Raw genomic sequence first — 23,298 nt, 5'->3', positions numbered from 1 at the left:
CTGTGACAACACTGCGTAGTATCTCTATCCTGTAACATCACTATGTGCTTTATATCTGCATTCTTATATAACTGTGTGCATTATAAACAACCGAAAACCCATTAATAGCATAATTATGGGTCTACAGATTCACACCTGGACACCGCGATCCACAGTAGTATACCACTCCAAACATAAGCTATAACAGCAAAAGGAGAAACAGGAGTATGTGGTATAAATAAAAAAGATAATTTTATTGTATACAAAATTTAGATCACACATATTAAAACCAGATAGTGATAGGACAGCAAGAAATAAGTACCTGCTAAGGGCAGTCTAGCCAGTTACTGATGGATTTCTAGCAACAGCATATACACACATGTACAGCATATTTAAAATATCATTATCCTGCCTAGTGGCTAGCTTATCCTTGTGATACAGTGCCTACAAGTAGTATTCAGCCCCCCTGCAGATTTAGCTGGTTGACACATGCGGAATTAACTTGGCATTGTGACATTTGTACTGTAGATCAGCCTGGAAGTGGGAAATGCACTGCAGCAAATTTTGTTTTTGTTTTTTTTTTTTGTTTTTTTTTTAAACGTTAAAAGTTAATTCAGAGTGTCATTTATTATTCAACCCCTCAAACCACAAGAATTCTGTTTGGTCCCCCTAAAGTATTAAGAAGTAGTTCAGGCACCAAGAATAATGAGCTTCACATGTGTGGATTAAAGATCTCTTTTGCCAGCCTTTTCTGACTATTTAAGACCCTCCCCAAACTTGAGAACAGCACTCAGACATGGTCAACATGGGAAAGACAAAGGAGCATTCCAAGGCCATCAGAGACAAGATCGTAGAGGGTCACAAGGCTGGCAAGGGGTACAAAACCCTTTCCAAGGAGTTGGGCCTACCTGTCTCCACTGTTGGGAGCATCATCCGTAAGTGGAAGGCTTATGGAACTACTGTTAGCCTTCCACGGCCTGGACAGCCTTTGAAAGTGTCCTCCCGTGCCGAGGCCAGGCTTGTCCGAAGAGTCAAGGCTAACCCAAGGACAACAAGGGAGGAGCTCCGGGAAGATCTCATGGCAGTGGGGACATTGGTTTCAGTCAATACCATAAGTAACGTACTCCACCGCAATGGTCTCCGTTCCAGACGAGCCCGTAAGGTACCTTTACTTTCAAAGCGTCATGTCAAGGCTCGTCTACAGTTTGCTCATGATCACTTGGAGGACTCTGAGACAGACTGGTTCAAGGTTCTATGGTCTGATGAGACCAAGATCGAGATCTTTGGTGCCAACCACACACGTGACGTTAGGAGACTGGATGGCACTGCATACGACCCCAAGAATACCATCCCTACAGTCAAGCATGGTGTTGGCAGCATCATGCTGTGGGGCTGTTTCTCAGCCAAGGGGCCTGGCCATCTGGTCCGCATCCATGGGAAGATGGAAAGCACGGCCTACCTGGAGATTTTGGCCAAGAACCTCCGCTCCTCCATCAAGGATCTTAAGATGGGTCGTAATTTCATCTTCCAACAAGACAACGACCCAAAGCACACAGCCAAGAAAACCAAGGCCTGGTTCAAGAGGGAAAAAGTCAAGGTGTTGGAGTGGCCTAGTCAGTCTCCTGACCTTAACCCAATTGAAAACTTGTGGAAGGAGCTCAAGAATAAAGTCCACATGAGACACACAAAGAACCTAGATAACTTGGAGAAGATCTGCATGGAGGAGTGGGCCAAGATAACTCCACAGACCTGTGCCGGCCTGATCAGGTCTTATAAAAGACGATTATTAGCTGTAATTGCAAACAAGGGTTATTCCACAAAATATTAAACATAGGGGTTGTATAATAATTGACCCACACTTTTATGTTTAAAATGTAATAAAATTCAACTGAGCAACATAACTTTTTGGTTTGTAAGATTTATGCTTCTGTTCATAAAACCTACTCTCGTTTGCAGTTTGAAGGCTCTAACTTATTTGCATCTTATCAAACCAGCTAAATCTGCAGGGGGTTGAATACTACTTGTAGGCACTGTATATACCGGAACTTAAATAGTCACCAGAGCTGCATGGGAATAGGTGCCTATATACTCATGATATATAAAATATTCCATGATCAACCCAGCGGCATTTAAAAATTATTATAGGCATCCTTACCCGGATAGGAGCAGGCACTGAGGATAAAACTGAGTGGGAACCAACCCCAGCAGGCCCCGATGCACGTTTCGTTTGAATCCGTGGTTGCTTTCTCGAGGGGAGGTTTTTACTGTGTGAGTTATGCCTGTACTGTAACAACACTGTGTGCATAAGGCAATTACTGTAGTATGTACAGTACAGACCAAAAGTTTGGACACACCTTCTCATTTAAAGATTTTTCTGTATTTTCGTGACTGAAAATTGTACATTCACACTGAAGGCATCAAAACTATGAATTAACACGTGGAATTATATAGCTAACAAAAAAGTGTGAAACAACTGAAAATATGTCTTATATTCTAGGTTCTTCAAAGTAGCCACCTTTTGCTTTGATGACTGCTTTGCACACTCTTGGCATTCTGTTGATGAGCTTCAAGAGGTAGTCACCGGAAATGGTCTTCCAACAATCTTGAAGGAGTTCCCAGAGATGTTTAGCACTTGTTGGCCCTTTTGCCTTCACTCTGCAGTCCAGCTCACCCCAAACCATCTCGATTGGGTTCAGGTCTGGGGACTGTAGAGGCCAGGACATCTGGCGTAGCACCCCATCACTCTCCTTCTTGGTCAAATAGCCATTACACAGCCTGGAGGTGTGTTTGGGGTCATTGTCCTGTTGAAAAATAAATGATGGTCCAACTAAACGCAAACCGGATGGAATAGCATGCCGCTGCAAGATGCTGTGGTAGCCATGCTGGTTCAGTATGCCTTCAATTTTGAATAAATCCCCAACAGTGTCACCAGCAAAGCACCCTCACACCATCACACCTCCTCCTCCATGCTTCACGGTGGGAACCAGGCATGTAGAGTCCATCTGTTCATCTTTTCTGCATCGCACAAAGACACGGTGGTTGGAACCAAAGATCTCAAGTTTGGACTCACCAGACCAAAGCACAGATTTCCACTGGTCTAATGTTCATTCCTTGTGTTCTTTAGCCCAAACAAGTCTCTTCTGCTTGTTGCCTGTCCTTAGCAGTGGTTTCCTAGCAGCTATTTTACCATGAAGGCCTGCTGCACAAAGTCTCCTCTTAACAGTTGTTGAAGAGATGTGTCTGCTGCTAGAACTCTGTGTGGCATTGACCTGGTCTCTAATCTGAGCTGCTGTTAACCTGCGATTTCTGAGGCTGGTGACTCGCATAAACTTATCCTCAGAAGCAGAGGTGACTCTTGGTCTTCCTTTCCTGGGGGCGGTCCTCATGTGAGCCAGTTTCTTTGTAGCGCTTGATGGTTTTTGCAACTGCACTTGGGGACACTTTCAAAGTTTTCCCAATTGTTCACACTGACTGACCTTCATTTCTTAATGTAATGATAGCCACTCGTTTTTCTTTACTTAGCTGCTTTTTTCTTGCCATAATACAAATTCTAACAGTCTATTCAGTAGGACTATCAGCTGTGTTTCCACCAGACTTCTGCACAACACAACTGATGGTCCCAACCCCATTTATAAGGCAAGAAATCCCACTTATTAAACCTGACAGGGCACACCTGTGAAGTTAAAACCATTTCCGGTGACTACCTCTTGAAGCTCATCAAGGGAATGCCAAGATTGTGCAAAGCAGTCATCAAAGCAAAAGGTGGCTTCTTTGAAGAACCTAGAATATAAGACATATTTTCAGTTGTTTCACACTTTTTTGTTAAGTATATAATTCCACATGTGTTAATTCATAGTTTTGATGCCTTCAGTGTGAATGTACAATTTTCATAGTCATGAAAATACAGAAAAATCTTTAAATGAGAAGGTGTGTCCAAACTTTTGGTCTGTACTGTATATGCTATGACATTGCTGTGTGCATTATGATTGTATTGCGACGTCACTTTATCTCTATGCCTTGACAGCACTTCCTGCATTATATCTGTCGCTATGCTATAATATCACTATGTGCATTATGCCTGCACTCGGACACCACTGTGTGCATTATGACCGCACTGTGACATCACTGTTTTGTTGCTATCCTATTATATCACTATGTGCATTATGTCTGCACTAGGACACCACTATGTGCATTATAACCTCACTTCAAGGTTCTGCTTTATGTTCGAGTTCAGACAGTGATTTCCAGAACCGTGTATATTTATAAGTATTACAGATCTACAACATTCGGCACTCACATATGTCATATATCCATACCATACTGTATATACAAGGCTACTAATCTTAATTCTGCACTGAGACATCTCTAAGTAATATAATGCATTGCAGACTGTTATTTATGGGTACAACACCAGTGAAAACAAAATATGTTTCGGCGGGTTATGTTTTGCATGACTGAGCTGAGAAACACTGAATTAAGAAAAATATTTAGTCTGTGTTCCTGTTCTGCTGCCACTACATAAGCAGCTCCGCGTTTCCAATGACGAGCAGCAGGAGGTACAGAACAGAAGAGACGTAAAATGCGTGGGCAGAGAATAGTGATGACTCTCGTCTACCGGGTCTCTTTGTGTGCATGCTTTATCATCGAAAATATTCTACCCCCCTCAGTCATGAAAACATATCATGCCCTGCAGGTGTGGAGAACACTTCTGTGGACACAAGCGTTGCTGAAAGTTTAAAAAAAAAAGTCAAGATACATTTTGATTATTAAGTTACTAAGATGAAAAGTAAAATATGTTAAAGAAATCTGAGATACCAAACATGTGCATGTGCAGCAGATGTTTTGCTGCTCAGTCTCTAAGGGCACAAGTAAGAAATATAGAGGTGAATAACTGTATCCCTAAAGATAGAAGGGCTGGGAGGAACTTGTCCTTACTAGTGTTGAGCCACCCCCGTAGTGTTCGGGTTCGGTTCGGTTCGTCGAACACCGGGATGTTCGAGGAACTGTTCGTCGAACTGTTCGTCGAACACCTTAGAACACCGTCGAACACCGTTAAAACCAATGGCAGGCAAACAAAAACACATAGAAACACATAGAAAACACCTGCAAAGGTGTCCAAAAGCTGACAAACTGCTCAGAAGACACTCTCTTTAAAAAAGCCGGCCGGCAATTCAGCAGCGGCATACACCGGTACCCGACAATTTAGACAAGAAGGAATAGAGCATCACACATAGATTAGATAGATAGAAACATGTCAGTCACACATATAAGAAGCACAGTGACAGTGTTGGTTACTGCACTTGTCATTTAGTGTAAAGGATTTATTAAAAAAAATATTAGTGTTTTCATGCACCGTCTCTTTAAAAAAGCCGGCCGGCAATTCAGCATCTGTACCCGACAATTTAGAACAGAAAGAATAGAGCTTCACACATAGATTAGATAGATAGAAACATGTCAGTCACATATATAATAAGTACAGTGATAGTGTTGCTTACTGTACTTGTCATTTAGTGTAAAGGATTTATTTAAAAAAATAATAGTGTTTTCATGCACCGTCTCTTTAAAAAAGCCGGCCGGCAATTCAGCAGCGGTACCCGACAATTTAGAACAGAAAGATAGAGCATCACACATAGATTAGATAGATAGAAACATGTCAGTCACATATATATGAAGTACAGTGATAGTGTTGGTTACTGTACTTGTCATTTAGTATTAAAATAAAGGATTTATTATTAAAAAAATTGGCGTGGGGTTCCCCTTAATTTTAGGCTCTAGCGGAGGTTAAGCAGACGGCTGGGGCAGATGTTTGAAGCCTGGGAAGGGGGTAATACCCACGGAGCTTCCCAGGCTACTAATATCAGCCCCCAGCTGAATACATAGCCTTTACTAGCTATTAAAATGGGGGACCCCCCCAAAAAAATGACGTGGGGTCCCCCCTAATTTAATAGCTAGCAAAGGCTAGGCAGACAGCTGGGGGGCTGATATTAATAGCCCAGGAAGGGAGCCATGAATATTGGCCCCCTCCCAGGCTAGAAACACCAGCCGTCAGCCGCCCCAGAAATGGCGCATTCATAGGATGCGCCAATTCTGGCACTTAGCCTCGCTCTTCCACGCTGCCCTGGTGCGGTGGCAGGGGGTAATAGGGTTGGGGTTGATGTCAGCTTATAATGCCAGCTGACATCAAGCCCAGGTTAGTAATGGAGAGGCGTCTATAAGACACCCCCATTACTAACCCCATAGTCAAAGTTAAAAAAAACACAAACACCCAGAATAAAGTCCTTTAATTGAAATAAAGACACAATCCTTTATTGTTCTAAATTAAACCATACTTACCGTCACGCCCATTCCAGCTGAAGCCAACGATCTCCTGCAATAAAAGAAAAATAATAAAGCAACCTCATCCTTACCTTTCCATGGTTCCCACGACAGCTTCAGCTCTGCTACATCGAGATGACAGGCTGGACCGCAGCAGAACGCTGCCATCCAGTCTGTCATCCCGCAGACACTGAGAAGCGCAGGCTTGCTTGCGCTGCTCAGCGTCTCTCTGTGACGACATCCAGATGAGCCGAGTTCATGTCCAATGAACTCGGCTCACCTCATGCACGTCACTGACAGCGTGGGAAAATTCTCACGCTGAAGCGGTGAGTGCAGGAGAATTCTCCCACGCTGTCAGTGACGTGCATAAGGTGAGCTCATGTCCAATGAACTCAGCTCACCTCCTGCACGTCACTGACAGCGTGGGAGAATTCTCCTGCACTCATCGCTTCAGCGTGAGAATTCAACCACGCTGTCAGTGACGTGCATGAGGTGAGCCGAGTTCATTGGACATGAACTCGGCTCATCTGGATGTCGTCACAGAGAGACGCTGAGCAGCGCAAGCAAGCCTGCGCTTCTCAGTGTCTGCGGGATGACAGACTGGATGGCAGCGTTCTGCTGCGGTCCAGCCTGTCATCTCGATGTAGCAGAGCTGAAGCTGTCGTGGGAACCATGGAAAGGTAAGGATGAGGTTGGTTTATTATTTTTCTTTTATTGCAGGAGATCGTTGGCTTCAGCTGGAATGGGTGTGATGGTAAGTATGGTTTAATTTAGAACAATAAAGAATTGTGTGTTTATTTCAATTAAAGGACTTTATTCTGGGTGTTGTGTTTTTTTTAAATACTTTACTAGAAATTCATGGCGGTCATGTCTAATACTGGCGTGACCCCATGAATTTTGGGCTTGGGGCCAGCTGATAATACCAAGCTGGCCCTAACCCCTTTATTACCCAGTGAGCCACCGCACCAGGGCCCTGGATGAGTTGGGTACAGCGCCAGAAGATGGCGCTTCTATGAACGCGCCATTTTCCGGGGTGGCTGCGGACTGCAATTTGTAGCGGGGGGGGCCCAGAAAGCTTGGGCCTCCCTGCGCTGCAGATTCCAGCCCCCAGCTGCCTAGTTGTACCTGGCTGGACACAAAAATAGGGCGAAGCCCCACGTACTTTTTTTTTAATTATTTCATGAAATTCATGAAATAATTAAGAAAAAAAGGGCTTCCCTATATTGTTGTGTCCAACCAGGTACAAATAGGCAGCTGGTGGTTGGGGGCAGCCCGTTCCTGCCTGCTGTACCTGGCTGGACACAAATATAGTGCGAAGCCCCACTTCAATTTTTTTTAATTATTTTATGAAATTCATGAAATAATTAAGAAAAAAGGGCTTCCCTATATTGTTGTGTCCGGCCAGGTACAAATAGGCAGCTGGTGGATGGGGGCAGCCCGTTCCTGCCTGCTGTACCTGGCTGGACACAAATATAGTGCGAAGCCCCACGTCAATTTTTTTTTAATTATTTCAGGAAATTCATGAAATAATTTAAAAAAAATTGACGTGGGGCTTCGCACTATATTTGTGTCCAGCCAGGTACAGCAGGCAGGAACGGGCTGCCCCCAACCACCAGCTGCCTATTTGTACCTGGCCGGACACAACAATATAGGGAAGCCCTTTTTTTCTTAATTATTTCATGAAATAATTTAAAGAAAATTGACGTGGGGCTTCGCCCTGTTTTTGTGTCCAGCCAGGTACAACTAGGCAGCTGGGGGCTGGAATCCGCAGCGCAAGGAGGCCCAAGCTTTCTGGGCCACCCCCGCTGCAAATTGCAGTCCGCAGCCACTCCGGAAAATGGCGCGTTCATAGAAGCGCCATCTTCTGGCGCTGTACCCAACTCATCCAGGGCCCTGATGCGGTGGCTCACTGGGTAATAAAGGGGTTAGGGCCAGCTTGGCATTATCAGCTGGCCCTAAGCCCGAAATTCATGGGGTCACGCCAATATTAGACATGACCACCATGAATTTCTAGTAAAGTATTTAAAAAAAACACAAAACCCAGAAAAAAGTCCTTTAATTGAAATAAACACACAATTCTTTATTGTTCTAAATTAAACCATACTTACCATCACGCCCATTCCAGCTGAAGCCAACGATCTCCTGAAATAAAAGAAAAATAATAAAGCAACATCATCCTTACCTTTCCATGGTTCCCATGACAGCTTCAGCTCTGCTACATCGAGATGACAGGCTGGACCGCAGCAGAACGCTGCCATCCAGTCTGTCATCCCGCAGACACTGAGAAGCGCAGGCTTGCTTGCGCTCCACAGTGTCTCTCTGTGAGGGCATCCAGATGAGCCGAGTTAATGTCCAATGAACTCGGCTCACCTCATGCACGTCACTGACAGCGTGGGAAAATTCTCCTGCACTCAGCGCTTCAGCGTGGGAGAATTCTCACACTGAAGCGCTGAGTGCAGGAGAGTTCTCCCACGCTGTCAGTGACGTGCAGGAGGTGAGCTGAGTTCATTGGACATGAGCTCACCTTATGCACGTCACTGACAGCGTGGGAAAATTCTCCTGCACTCAGCGCTTCAGCGTGGGAGAATTCTCACGCTGAAGCGCTGAGTGCAGGAGAATTCTCCCACGCTGTCAGTGACGTGCAGGAGGTGAGCTGAGTTCATTGGACATGAGCTCACCTTATGCACGTCACTGACAGCGTGGGAGAATTCTCCTGCACTCACCGCTTCAGCGTGAGAATTTTCCCACGCTGTCAGTGACGTGCATGAGGTGAGCCGAGTTCATTGGACATGAACTCGGCTCATCTGGATGTCGTCACAGAGAGACGCTGAGCAGCGCAAGCAAGCCTGCGCTTCTCAGTGTCTGCGGGATGAGAGGCTGGATGGCAGCGTTCTGCTGCGGTCCAGCCTGTCATCTCGATGTAGCAGAGCTGAAGCTGTCGTGGGAACCATGGAAAGGTAAGGATGAGGTTGCTTTATTATTTTTCTTTTATTGCAGGAGATCGTTGGCTTCAGCTGGAATGGGCGTGACGGTAAGTATGGTTTAATTTAGAACAATAAAGGATTGTGTCTTTCTTTCAATTAAAGGACTTTATTCTGGGTGTTTGTGTTTTTTTTAACTTTGACTATGGGGTTAGTAATGGGGGTGTCTTATAGACGCCTCTCCATTACTAACCTGGGCTTGATGTCAGCTGGCATTATAAGCTGACATCAACCCCAACCCTATTACCCCCTGCCACCGCACCAGGGCAGCGTGGAAGAGCGAGGCTAAGTGCCAGAATTGGCGCATCCTATGAATGCGCCATTTCTGGGGCGGCTGACGGCTGGTGTTTCTAGCCTGGGAGGGGGCCAATATTCATGGCTCCCTTCCTGGGCTATTAATATCAGCCCCCAGCTGTCTGCCTAGCCTTTGCTAGCTATTAAATTAGGGGGGACCCCACGTCATTTTTTGGGGGGGGTCCCCCATTTTAATAGCTAGTAAAGGCTATGTATTCAGCTGGGGGCTGATATTAGTAGCCTGGGAAGCTCTGTGGGTATTACCCCCTTCCCAGGCTTCAAACATCTGCCCCAGCCGTCTGCTTAACCTCCGCTAGAGCCTAAAATTAAGGGGAACCCCACGCCAATTTTTTTAATAATAAATCCTTTATTTTAATACTAAATGACAAGTACAGTAACCAACACTATCACTGTACTTCATATATATGTGACTGACATGTTTCTATCTATCTAATCTATGTGTGAAGCTCTATTCTGTCTGTTATAAATTGTCGGGTACCGCTGCTGAATTGCCGGCCGGCTTTTTTAAAGAGACGGTGCATGAAAACACTATTATTTTTTTTGATAAATCCTTTACGCTAAATGACAAGTACAGTAATCAACACTGTCACTGTACTTCGTATATATGTGGCTGACATGTTTCTATCTATCTAATCTATGTGCGAAGCTCTATTCTGTCTGTTATAAATTGTCGGGTACAGATGCTGAATTGCCGGCCGGCTTTTTTAAAGAGACGGTGCATGAAAACACTATTATTTTTTTTGATAAATCCTTTACGCTAAATGACAAGTACAGTAAGCAGCACTTTCACTGTACTTCGTATATATGTGACTGACATGTTTCTATCTATCTAATCTATGTGTGAAGCTCTATTCTTTCGGTTCTAAATTGTCGGGTACAGGTGTATGCCGCTGCTGAATTGCCGGCTTTTCATGTTTCACTGTGAGCACTGTTCCCATCGATTTGGGCAATCACTGTAATGCCACAACCACCATGGCTGTGGCATTACAGTGAGTGGCAGACAATCCCTGCATGATTGGTGCTCTAAATAGCGCCAGACATGCAGGACACGCTTTTGGTGCACGAACAGCTATCGAACATAACCTCGAACAGCCGAATATTTTGCAAATCGTTCGGGTTCGTCGAACAACTCGAACACCGCCCAAAACAGCTCGAATTTGAGATTGGCGAACAGTTCTAGTCGAACACCGCTCATCTCTAGTCCTTACATCAAGTATATACTGTACCAACCATATAACAATTACATTGCAATCTCATTATCGCACCAGTAGAGAACACTATTTTGAGTGGCTTCTGTAACTTTTGAGTGATTTGTTAAACTGCCCGTACACAATGGATTATTATTGGCTAAACCTGTAAGTTTTGGTGGAATGAGCCAACCATCTAAGGTGTATAAGGGGTCACCAAACTTTCACTTAATGCCAAATCATGGACAAAAGATGGATTGGCCACGATGACGAAAAATTGTCAGTATTCCTGTTGTCCTTCTACAGTTTGTCCCCTAGTGTCTGCTATTGTTCATTTTAATAATTGTGCTGCAATTCCACTCCTTACCACTGGAGGCTGCTGTTGTGTTTTGCAATTGCCCTTTACTAAGATGGCATATTCTGAACCTGTGGAATCCATCTTGTTTCCTGTTTGGGCCTACTTAAAGCCGCATGGATCTCTCACTCATTGCTTGAGTATTGTGTCTAGCTGTTTAGTCTAGTTCCAGTCTCCAGCTCTTAGACTGTCTTACCAAGATTGTTCTTACCTATCTATGGATTGTTTCCTACAACTTCTTTGCTAACATTAAGAACTTCTACTACTGCTTGCTGTTCCTGCTTGTGCTCCTTCGGCCACTGGATTCCAGCAGTACTACGCCAGTATCATAACAAAAATGGATTGAGCGCGTTGACAAAAAATGGATTGGACGCTGTGAAGACACGGGGACTTCCGTGGGCGTACCGCTACTCAGACAATGCAGGGTGAGGGTAAAACAGCGTGGCAATACTTTATTGAACCACAAAGTGGACAATAAACACACAGAACAGTCCCAGCAAATAACCAAGAAGTTACAACATTACACAGTCTCACCCTTCTTTCTCTGCCCGCCTTGGATAGAACACCCACGACTTTGGAGACTTTCAGGGCCGACTACCTCAACCAGTGGCCCCCGCTTCTGACGGGCCCCCACAGAGAGGAGGTAGCGGCATGCTTAGGAAACTAGCAGTCCACGAGGTACAAGACCAGGAGACCCGAGGGTCCAAATCTGGCCTCTCTGAGAGTTTCCATGGGGCCAGGCGACCGGTGGGTCCCTCCTGGCAACTCCAAATGTCTCCATGGGTTCTAGGCGACCGGTGGATCCTTCCTAACAACCCCAAAACAACATATACATGGGGCTCAGCTATTATTGAGCTAATCTATTTAGATAGTTGGTATCACAGGGGCTCTTGTAAATGCACATAACTGTTTCAGAATCAAAGAGCAGATAACATTCAGGGTTATTTAAATAGTAGTCTGTGTTAATCAACTAAAGAAGAACAGGGATTAAAGAGTCAACATAAAAATAAAGGAATGCTGCTCTTGCCATCAGAAAGTATGTCTGGCATAATTAAGATTTTACTCTGTATCATCACAGACGCATTGATGAAAAATAGATTGAACGTGTTGAATTTCAACAGGTTCCATCTTTTTGTGCTTTACAGGGTTATTCCCAAAATGACAAGTTATCCCCTACTGATAAGATAGCAAAATAGAAAGTGGGGCGCAACGTAAATCTGTAAAGATATGACTGGATAACGCACTGCTCACCTTTGAAAGTTGTGAAGGGATAGGCACAACTCTGTTGTTGGCATGGATTGTCTAGAATAGGCAGGCTGCTGCTTCACCGCTGAGTCAGGACGTGGACAACAGGTGACATAGGATCAAGGAGAAAAATAGTTTCTTGAATCGGGCACTACCAGCAGGATATGGGAAAAGACAGATCGAGCCAAGGTAGAAAGATGGAGTGTATATTGGACAAGGTGATTGGAAATCAGTCTGATTTCTTCCTCAGGTACACATAAAAAAAATCATGGGATTAGCCCTCTTTTTATGAGTACCTGAGGAAGAAATTTTGAAACGCGTTGTCCAGTAAACACTCCATCTTTCTACCTTGCCTCGATCTGTCTTCTCCCATATTGTGCATGCAGCGCCCGATTCATGTTGCTATTTATTTCTACGTGATCCTATTCATAGGATAGGGGATAACTTGCTGATCGCTGGGGTTGTCTAAATGCTGGGACCTCAAGAAATTCTGAGATTGGGGCTCTGGAACCCCAATTATGAGTCTTGAAAGAATCAGAGGTGCACACGCTCAACCTCTTCTCCATTTATTGTTTGTGGGACTGCAAGACAAAGCTATTTCTGACAGTCCAATTGACTTTGTAAAAGCTCTTGAAACAAAAGCGGATAAACTTGTTATGTATTCGATCACCGCTGATTTTTAGTGCCCCTGTAAATTGATTTTAAAGGGGTTGTCCAGGACAAATGTATTGAAGACGTATCCGCACGATAGGTCATCATTATCAGTTTGGGGTTTAAACTTGCCACCACATTGATCAACTAATATCTGCTCCGGCAGTGTAAGCAAAGTGCGGAGAAGTACACCGCAGAGCACCGTACATGGTTTAGTGGCTGCTGTACTGCATCTTGTCTCCTATTCAAGTGAATGGTGGCTGATATGCAGTACTCGACAGAGGTCAATAAACAATATAATAAGCTGTGATGTTCCGCTCCATATATCGATTACATCGGACCACTGTCGGAGCAGATATCAAGTGATTGGTGGGGGTGCCGGACCCCACAATCTCATATTGACATATAGGCCATTAAAGGGGTTGTCTGGTCCAAATCAATAAGTTTCCAGTCACTTTGTTTGACTGCAGACTTATGAATCCCCCCAGCGCATGCATGCCAATTTCTGAGCCGGAGGGTATGTATGAGTTAGACATACTCTCAACCAGTGGTCACAGCCTCGCTCCATACACTTGTATTGAGCGAGGCCTCACCCCGTCTAGTGACGTGGCCAACTAGAGGGTGCGGCCTCACTCTATACAAATTTATGGGGAACCAGGCCGCACCCACTGGTTGAGAGTATGTCTAACTCATACCTACCTTCCGGTCCCGGGCCGGAAACCGGAGAATCCCCGCAGCGCTGCGGGGGGATTCAAAAGTCTGCAGTCACACAGAGTGACTGCAAACGTATTGATTTTGGACCGGATGACTCCTTTAATATGTTAGTCCAAGACAGACCCTTTTTAGAGTAATTTATTTACCCCAGGAGGTTAATTGGGTGGGGGGTGATGACTTTAAATAAATTATGCTATTGGTCCCCATCCACACCAGTCCAATAACATTCTGCGGATCACACAAGGGGGGCTCTAACATCTTGATCGTTGTGATCAGGATCCTTCGATACAATATCCTCTAGGAATCGTGTAACCGATCCAATTGAACATCATATTTTACATTTAGCTGACGAACATTTCGGGAGCAACCGGAACATCTCATGCCGTAAACTGAATATCCATTAAGTTTGTGTTCTATCATCTAATGCCATGTAAGGAAATATGTCATCGCCATATTGGCGGCATAATAAAATCTAGTTCATAAACATGTATTTCTGTGCAGCGACAGACAAGGCCTGACCTTACTGTAATTGGTTTTCTGCAGTTGCAAGCAGAGCGACCCTAGTGTTAAGCAGAATTATCAGGATAATTAGCAAGTCGGCGAGAATAGAAAGTTATCATACTGTGCACTCTGCATGTTATTAGAGCAGCAGCAAAACACGGCTGTTTTTTTTTTCTTTTCAGATTTCATGCAAGAAACTTCTGAGCTTTTTTTTTTTTATATGAAGCCAGAAAGGAAAAATGTGCTGCAGATATCAAATACGACGGATACACTGTGCACCCCCGAGCATTCGTGTTGGACTCATTTAGGGGATTTATTATATGTAATCATAAGCACAGAGGTGGGAGAAGCCGTACTGCTTACAGAATGTAATACATGCAAGGCGGCGGCATTCACTCCGTGAAGAAAACTATTAATAGGCGGAAAAATGGGTTATATGACATTGGGGGGCTACCTTTTATTTTTTTAGCCCAAAAGTTCCACGCTTGTCCATAGGCTGGGTCTGGAATTACTCACTATTAGTGATGAATGCAAGTGCTTGTCATTCGAGTTTGCCTAGGGAGCTTTAATTAATAAAGTTTCAGTCTGAAATGTTCATTCCTTCATTTTCAGACCTCCTGATATGCAGTTTGCAGCCTGATTTTGAAGTTTCAGAATTTTCTCTTGTGGGAGTGTCTATCCCAGTAATATAGGCTGATTTCATTAGCTTATGTATCTGCACAGCTTCTATCCTGCACTTATTTCATCTTTATCTGCTTTGCTCCTTTTCTATAGCCTATTTGCTCTGCAATCCCTGAGACTTTACCTGCTTTCTTTCCTGTCCACAATGTGAAGATTTATTGCACAGCCCCCTCACTATCTTTGCTAGAGAAAGCCCCCAAAGGAAGCTAAGTTACAGTACCCACAAACGACCACTACACAGTGTACAAAGATGCAGTGTTCTGGCTCCATACAAAGTGTACTCCCGGATACTGCAGCACCAGCTTTTAGTTGATCGATGAGGTGAGGGTGTCAGGTCTCAGACCCCCATTTTTGATAAGCTATCCTTTTATCCAATGGAGGTTGATTCTTTAATTGTTACTGTACATTCATTCAGCACCCCAAGCTTCGTCAGCATCTTAGGATTCCAGAAGGTAACCCTGCTTATTGATTGACAGTTGTGTCTATATGCTCAGGGAACGTTGTCGATCACTGAGTAGGACTGGACTCCTAATCCCAGAAAAGGATTTGTATTCCTAAATTTCATGTAAGAATTATTGTTTTCCTGCAAATCTATATCAATCTGCTCAGGTTATCACTAGAGGACTAGTAACCCTGCTGCCTTCTAGTTCTCAATATTCATCAGCTCTGTATAACCCAAACCACTGATTGGTTGCTTTTTGTCTGTGCACAATGTACACATAAAGCAGCCAATCAGTGGTGTGATGCAGGCTCGGGGCCCACAAGAAATCCCCGCCTCCTTTGTTAATTATAATGTTTCCCCCCTCCCCTGTGCCATGTGACATGCAGTTGTGGCGGCCAAATCCCGTGCCTGCGCATTTCACTTTCTAGGCAAGGCGCTCTTCTTCCTGCCATCTATGCTCAGTGTACAGCAAGGATCTTGTGTGCAGGCGCCAGCGAGTCACTGTGACTTCCGCTCCAGTGACCTCCGGCGAACACAACACTAAGGCTCTCTCCCCACTACCTCCCGGCATCTTCATCGTTAGGAACCATATGTATATATACGTTTATATGTGTATATATAGATATATATATATATACAGTATATACAACTATATATGTGTATGAGTGTGTGTACTTTTTGCACTTTTTAGGTAAGGTGCACTTCTTTCTCCCTTCTATGCTCATTGTAGAGCAGAGATCACGCCGACGAGTCACTCTGACTTCCGCTCCAGTGACCTCCGGCGTGCTCAACACTAAGGTTCTCTCCCCACTACCTCCCGGCATCATCATCGCTACGACCCATATGTATATATACAGAGGGGAAAAAAAGTATTTAGTCAGCCACCAATTGTGCAAGTTCTCCCACTTAAAAAGATGAGAGAGGCCTGTAATTGACATCATAGGTAGACCTCAACTATGAGAGACAAAATGAGAAAACAAATCCTGAAAGTCACATTGTCTGATTTGGAAAGAAAATTTTTTCAAATTTTGGTGGAAAATAAGTATTTGGTCACCTACAAAAATTCATCTCAATACTTTGTTATATATCCTTTGTTGGCAATGACAGAGGTCAAACATTTTCTGTAAGTCTTCACAAGGTTGGCACACACTGTTGCTGGTATGTTGGCCCATTCCCCCATGCAGATCTCCTATAGAGCAGTGATGTTTTGGGGCTGTCGCTGGGCAACACGGACTTTCAACTCCCTCCAAAGGTTTTCTATAGGGTTTAGATCTGGAGACTGGCTAGGCCACTCCAGGACCTTGAAATGCTTCTTACGAAGCCATTCCTTCATTGCCCTGGCGGTGTGCTTGGGATCATTGTCATGCTGAAAGACCCAGCCACGATTCATCTTCAATGCCCTGGCTGATGGAAGGAGGTATGTACTCAAAATCTCACAATACATGGCCCCATTCATTCTTTCATGTACACGGATCAGTCGTCTTGGTCCCTTGGCAGAGAAACAGCCCCAAAGCATGATGTTGCCACCCCCATGCTTCACAGTAGGTATGGTGTTCTTTGGATGCAACTCAGCATTCTTTCTACTTCAAACACCTTTCTACCAAACAGTTCTACTTTGGTTTCATCTGAGCATGACATTCTCCCAATACTCTTCTGGATCATCCAAATGCTCTCTAGCAAACTTCAGATGGGCCGGACATGTAATGGCTTAAGCAGGGGGACATGCCTGGCACTGCAGGATCTAAGTCCCTGGCGACTTAGTGTGTTACTGATGGTAGCCTGTGTAACGTTGGTCCCAGCTCTCTGCAGGTCATTCACTAGGTCCCCCCGTGTGGTTCTGGGATTTTTGCTCACCATTCTTGAGATCATTTTGACCCCAAGGGGTGAGCTCTTGTGTGGAGCCCCAGATCGAGGGAGATTATCAGTGGTCTTGTATGTCTTCCATTTTCTAATTATTGCTCCCACAGTTGATTTCTTCACACCAAGCTTCTTGCCTATTGCAGATTCAGTCTTCCCAGCCTGGTGCAGGGCTACAATTTTGTTTCTGGTGTCCTTCGACAGCTCTTTGGTCTTCACCATAGTGGAGTTTGGAGTGTGACTGTTTGAGGTTGCGGACAGGTGTCTTTCATACTGATAACAAGTTCAAACAGGTGCCAGTACTACAGGTAATGAGTGGAGGACAGAGGAGCCTCTTAAAGAAGAAGTTACAGGTCTGTGAGAGACAGAAATCTTGCTTGTTTGTAATTGACCAAATACTTATTTTCCACCAAAATGTGAAAACAATTTGTTTCCAAATCAGACAATGTGATTTTCAGGATTTGTTTTCTCATTTTGTCTCTCATAGTTGAGGTCTAACTATGATGTCAATTACAGGCCTCTCTCATCTTTTTAAGTGGGAGAACTTGCACAATTGGTGGCTGACTAAATACTTTTTTCCCCACTGTATATATACATATGGGTCCTAGCGATGACGATGCAGGGAGGTAGTGGGGAGAGAACCTTAGTGTTGAGCACGCCGGAGGTCACTGGAGCGGAAGTCAGAGTGACTCGTCGGCGTGATCTCTGCTCTACAATGAGCATAGAAGGGAGAAAGAAGAGCACCTTGCCTAAAAAGGGAAGTGTGCAGGCGTGGGATTTGGCCGCCGCAACTGCACGTCACAGGGCACCGGGGAGGGGGGAAACATTGTAATTAACAAAGGAGGTGGGGATTTCTTGTGGGCCCCGGGCCTGCAAGCATCAGAAAACTGAAAGAATAAAAATAAATTTCACTGCAACTAGACCTCTAGATTCCCTTTAATTTTCCTCTAGTGCCTCTACAGGGGAAATGAAGCATTACATGTTTCCTATTCAAATGAGTGGACAATCTGTATAATGGAAACAAGTACTTGGCCCTCAAAAGAGGGAGCAATTTTTTGTAGCTTCTCTTATATCGTAAAGGGAATTTGCCAGCAAATTTGTGTTATGAAATCCGAGGGCAGCATGATGTAAGCCTGATTCCAGTGATGTGTCACTTTCTGGGTGCAGCAGTTTTGAAACAATCACAGTTTTCACCGCTGCAGATCTAGCAGAGCTCGGAATGCTGAGCCCTGTATAACCCCGCCCACACCACTGATGGGCAGCTTGCACAGTGTACATAGTAAGCGGCCAATCAGTGGTGGGGGCGGGGTTAGACAGATTAGCTCGACTGCCTGGCCCGAACATCTAGTCCTGCAGTGATAATCTCCTGCTGATAAAACACTGATTGTATTGAAACCACAGAAAGCTGCTGATCAAGTCACACCCCTGGAATCTGGATCTCTGCCCCTACATTATGCTGCTCTCAGATTAAATAGCAAAAACCTTCTGACAGATTCTGACTTTTAAAAAAAAATAGTAATCTTGCAATTTTCACACTGGTCACTGTTTACTAGACTCTAATTTCCTGTTCTTTGAGGAAAAGTTTTTAGCGGACTCCTTATCATCAGAGGCAGGATTACAATAACAGGTAACACAGGATCCACCAATCACAGACGATGTCCCAGCTTCTCCTCCCTTCACAATGACCTTTGCACACGCTCATTAGGTGCATCAGTAGAAACGATAGGGGAGGAGTCTCCATTGCTGCTAATATATATGTGGATTTCCTGAAACAGGAAGTTAGAGTCTAAATAAAGCCTCTAGTGGTCAATGTGGCGATTGCAAGATTTCTCATTTTTATTTTTAATAATGATTATGATATGGGTGGGGGGGGACCATTGCTGAAAGTTTTTGGAAAAATATATATTTAGTGCAAAAAACTAATTTAAACAGGACATTTTTGGTGACACATTCCCTTTGAGGTCTTTACAACAAATTGGCTTAGGAATGGTTATGAAAATCGTGCGTTTTGTGACTGCAATGTAACGTGGGTAACCCTGGGGTGAACTCTGCTGTGGTTACAAAGTTTTAATAATCTAGTTGATCCCATCAGCAATTTCGTACTAGAAGGTCTAGGTAAAAGCTGTCCATGATTAAGACCAAGTAGATGGAACAGGGTCAGCGGGAGTAATGTGCCCTCCATCAGTATAAAGGACAGCAAGGGCAGAAGATAGTAGATGCAGGAGAGGTTGTGATTTGATATTCAGCGCCAATGTTCATTACTACAGCCCTGTACTGCCGGCACGGACTCTACACGCCTGACTGATCAGCTGCTCCATTTCAGGTTTCATTTCCTTGCAAGTCTTCCATGGAAGCAAGAGAACAAATGAAAATACAGACAGAAGGTAAAGGTTTCCTACCAGAAATGTAGGGATACGTAGGGCATGGTCTAATGGTGAGACATGACTTTATTCTTCATTGTCAATTTTTTTTTTTTTTTTTTGCTGCATTCGTTTAAAGGTTGAGATGTGTTCAGCCCTACAGACAACGATCTGCAAAGGAGCACGTGCTCCGTCACTGCCTTATGATGGGGAGATACAGTATGACTAGGTTACCATAATGTGACAATTCAAGCTCACATGCCGATTTGGAAACCAATATGAATTTGGCATTCATCATTTATTTTATATGATTTTATGTAGGATTTAATTTATCGCATTATTTTAAAGGGACCATCCTTCAAGGATAACAAACTTTACGAATGTAACCATCCTGTCCAGAACTTAGATTTGATGAGCTATGTTTAGGACACGTGATCAGTATCAGATCAGTGGGGGTCCCACACTCGGCTCCCCCCCACTCATCAGCTGTTTGCATTAGTTGCAGCATTCACACTGTGTATAAAGACAGAGCAGCACTGCGCTATACACTGTGTAGTGGCCATTCTTGGGTACTGCAGCTCAGCTTCTACATGAATGGAATTTGAGCTGCAGTACACAAAGCAGCCACTACGCAGTGCATGGGAGCTGCAAATAGCTGATCTGTGGGGGTACCACTTATCGCCCCCTCCTCCGCCTATCTGATACCGATGACCTATCCCAATTAAGTACTGCTGTGCAAAGAATGGGGAGAGACTACCTCTCCATCCCCGGTTTCTTGCAGGAGGAGCGAGATTTCTGGAAATAGATGCCAATAGCAGAGCTGGGACATCATCTTAAGACATTTATCCTGAGCATGTTTAGCATGGGCATAGCCCTTTAGGTATATATTTATAGGTGTTTTTTTGCAGCTGTTTTTGACAATTTTATGGAGGTGGCGGGCGGGTGAAAGGGAATCTGTTCATACTACCCCCTCAAAACGATTGCGTGTAGGCTATAATCCATACCTTTAGGAAACATACCTTCTGCTTTGTTGCAGAAGAATTGGTTTTAGAAGTTATATGCAAATGAGTCTGGAAGTGCTGTGGGCGGGGCAGAGCACTTCCATTGTTTCAGCTCCCAGCTCCTTCCTTAGGGCTCGGTCACACTGGCAAGTGCTCTCTGATGGCAGCACTCTGCCCAATGTTATACTATGGGGCAGTGCAGATCTGCCGAATCGGCATGAGAAAATAATAGCAGCATACTGCGAATGCATCCAATATTCAGATCGCGTGCACCCATACAAGTCTTGGATGTCATCTGAGTGCAGTCTGATTACCGCGGACAGAGACAATGGAGAAGATAGAGAAATTAAGTTCTTCATCTTCTTTGCACCTGTGCTCCAACCCTCGGATCAAAATTAGACATGTCTCTGTTTTTTTTCCCGAGAACCATTCGTTCCGAGGAAAAAAAAATCTGACGTGTGCACGGCCCTATGGGATATCACAGGTATGAGTGCTATCCTTAAAAACCACAGATATCACTCATGTGAGGAAATTTGACGTGTGCACGAACCCTAAGGCCACGTTCACATATTCAGAATTTGATCAGCATTTTACATCAGTATTTGTAAAATATATATATATACACATATATATTTATGTATGTATATATTATATAATACATATTTATTTTTTAACCCCTTAAGGACCCTGGGATTTTCCGTTTTTGCATTTTCGTTTTTTGCTCCCCTTGTTCCCAGAGCCATAGCGTTTTTATTTTTCGGTCAATATGGCCGTGTGAGGGCTTATTTTTTGCGGGATGAGTTGTACTTTTGAACGACATTACTTGTTTTACCATATCGTGTACTGGAAAACAGGAAAAAAAAGTCCAAGTGCGGTGAAATTGCAAAAAAAGTGCAATACCACAGATGTTTTTTTTAATCTTTTTTACCACGTTCACTGAATGTTAAAACTGACCTGCCATTATTATTCTTAGAGTTATTGCAAGTTGTAGACACTAAACATGTATACGTTCTTTTGTATTTAAGTGGTGAAAATAAAATCCAAAGGTTGCTAAAAAAAACAAACAAAAAAATGACGCCATTTTCCGAGACATGTAGCGTCTCCATTTTTCGAGATCTGGGGCTGGGTGAGGGCTTATTTTTTGCGCGCCGAGCTGAAGTTTTTATTGATACCATTTTGGGGTATATCCAATGTTTTGATCGCCCGTTATTGCATTTTATGGCAATGTTGCGGCAACCAAAACACGTAATTCTGGCGTTTAGAATTTTTCTCTCGTTACGCCGTTTACCGATCGGATTAATTATTTTTTTATATTGATAGATCGGGCGATTCTGAATGCGGCGATACCAAATATGTGTATGTGTTTTTTTTTTATTATTTTATTTTGAATGGGGCGAAAGGGAGGTGATTTAAACTTTTATATTTTTTACATTTTTTTAATATTTTTAAAAACATTTTTTTTTACACTTTTCGCTTGCTTCTATAGTCTCCATAGGAGACTAGAAGCAGCAACTGTCCGATCGCCTCTGCTACATAGAGGTGATGAGCAGATCACCTCTATGTAGCAGAAATGCTCCTGTGCTATGAGTGCCGACCACTAGGTGGCGCTCATAGCGATCAGTACATGACAACCACTGGGGTCTGCTGCAGACCCAGGGTTGTCATGCCCACCCATCAGTGACCCGCGATCACGTGACGGGGTCACCGATGGGCGGGGTAAGTGACGCGCTTCCGGCATGGCGCTGTTAAATGCCGCTGTCAGAGATTGACAGCGGCATTTAACATGTTAACAGCCGCGGGTGGATCGCGATTCCACATGCGGCTGTTGCGGGCACATGATAGCTGGTTAATAAAGGTATGAATTCACTTCTTATGACATACACACAGATGTAATCAGTTGGGGGGAGAGAATGATCTGACAGATTCCCTTTAACATAAAACAAAAATATTTCCCTATCATGCTTACAATAACCCCATGAATGCGCCACATGCGGAAACATTGTATCCCGGTGCAGGAGTGACACAGATCCGCTGAGTTACAACTCTGTGATATCTCAGAATCTTTAACTTTTTTTTGCTATAAAATGATCTTCTACTTACTGCGCACGTGACATGGAGGTGAGCGGTCTGGCCATGCTGCTATTCAATTGGTAGTAATCCAGAAATGTCCGAGCAACGTTTCTTCCAAGCTTCATATCTGGTATCTCGTATTCAGGAAATTATATTGATTAATTGTAAAGCAGGACATGTAATCAGATACAAAAGTAGCCGCAATGATCACAATGACTATTCTGAAGCCATGACATTGCTGGAGCTGAACTCATAAAATGCTCATTTTACTATTAAACAGAGAAACTTTCACAAAGTATTATATAGCCATTCTGATGCGAATTTTCATAACAAGCACACCAGCCTCATCAGATAGAAAATATCTATTTTAAGGGGTTGTCTACCTCTTGGGCTAATTGTTTTATTAGTATTTAAATCCATGTATTTGGGTCTAAAAATCATTTTTGCAATTGGGTTTCATTAAAAAAATGTAATCGTTTTTGCTTTTACAGGCACTTTTGTTTCTCTATATGTTCAACAGATAATAAAGTTAGAAACTCTCCCATTGGACCGCCAGAATGAATTCACTGACGGGTTATTTCAGTCTGCAGCCAGCGGTAGACAGTGCAACATAGTCTACAGAGGGCAAATAGTGCTGATTCCAG

General features: G+C 43.8%; 1 protein-coding gene across 1 annotated transcript in view; it reads right to left on the bottom strand.

Annotated features, from left to right (window-relative positions):
• Positions 1–23,298, bottom strand: part of AGBL4 (AGBL carboxypeptidase 4) — a 2,899,935-nt gene that overhangs the window by 20,518 nt on the left and 2,856,119 nt on the right. Inside the window, exon 12 of the mRNA XM_073642636.1 lies at positions 22,685–22,781. Coding sequence (XP_073498737.1) covers positions 22,685–22,781 — 97 coding nt within the window. The remainder of the gene's footprint in view (positions 1–22,684; positions 22,782–23,298) is intronic.

This window comes from Phyllobates terribilis, unplaced genomic scaffold (assembly GCF_046119375.1).
Source record: "Phyllobates terribilis strain yellow unplaced genomic scaffold, ASM4611937v1 Scaffold_8__6_contigs__length_399053987, whole genome shotgun sequence".
In the NCBI taxonomy this organism is placed as follows: domain Eukaryota; kingdom Metazoa; phylum Chordata; class Amphibia; order Anura; family Dendrobatidae; genus Phyllobates; species Phyllobates terribilis.
Note: the sequence above shows the minus strand (reverse complement) of the source record. Positions and strands in the feature narration are given on the sequence as shown.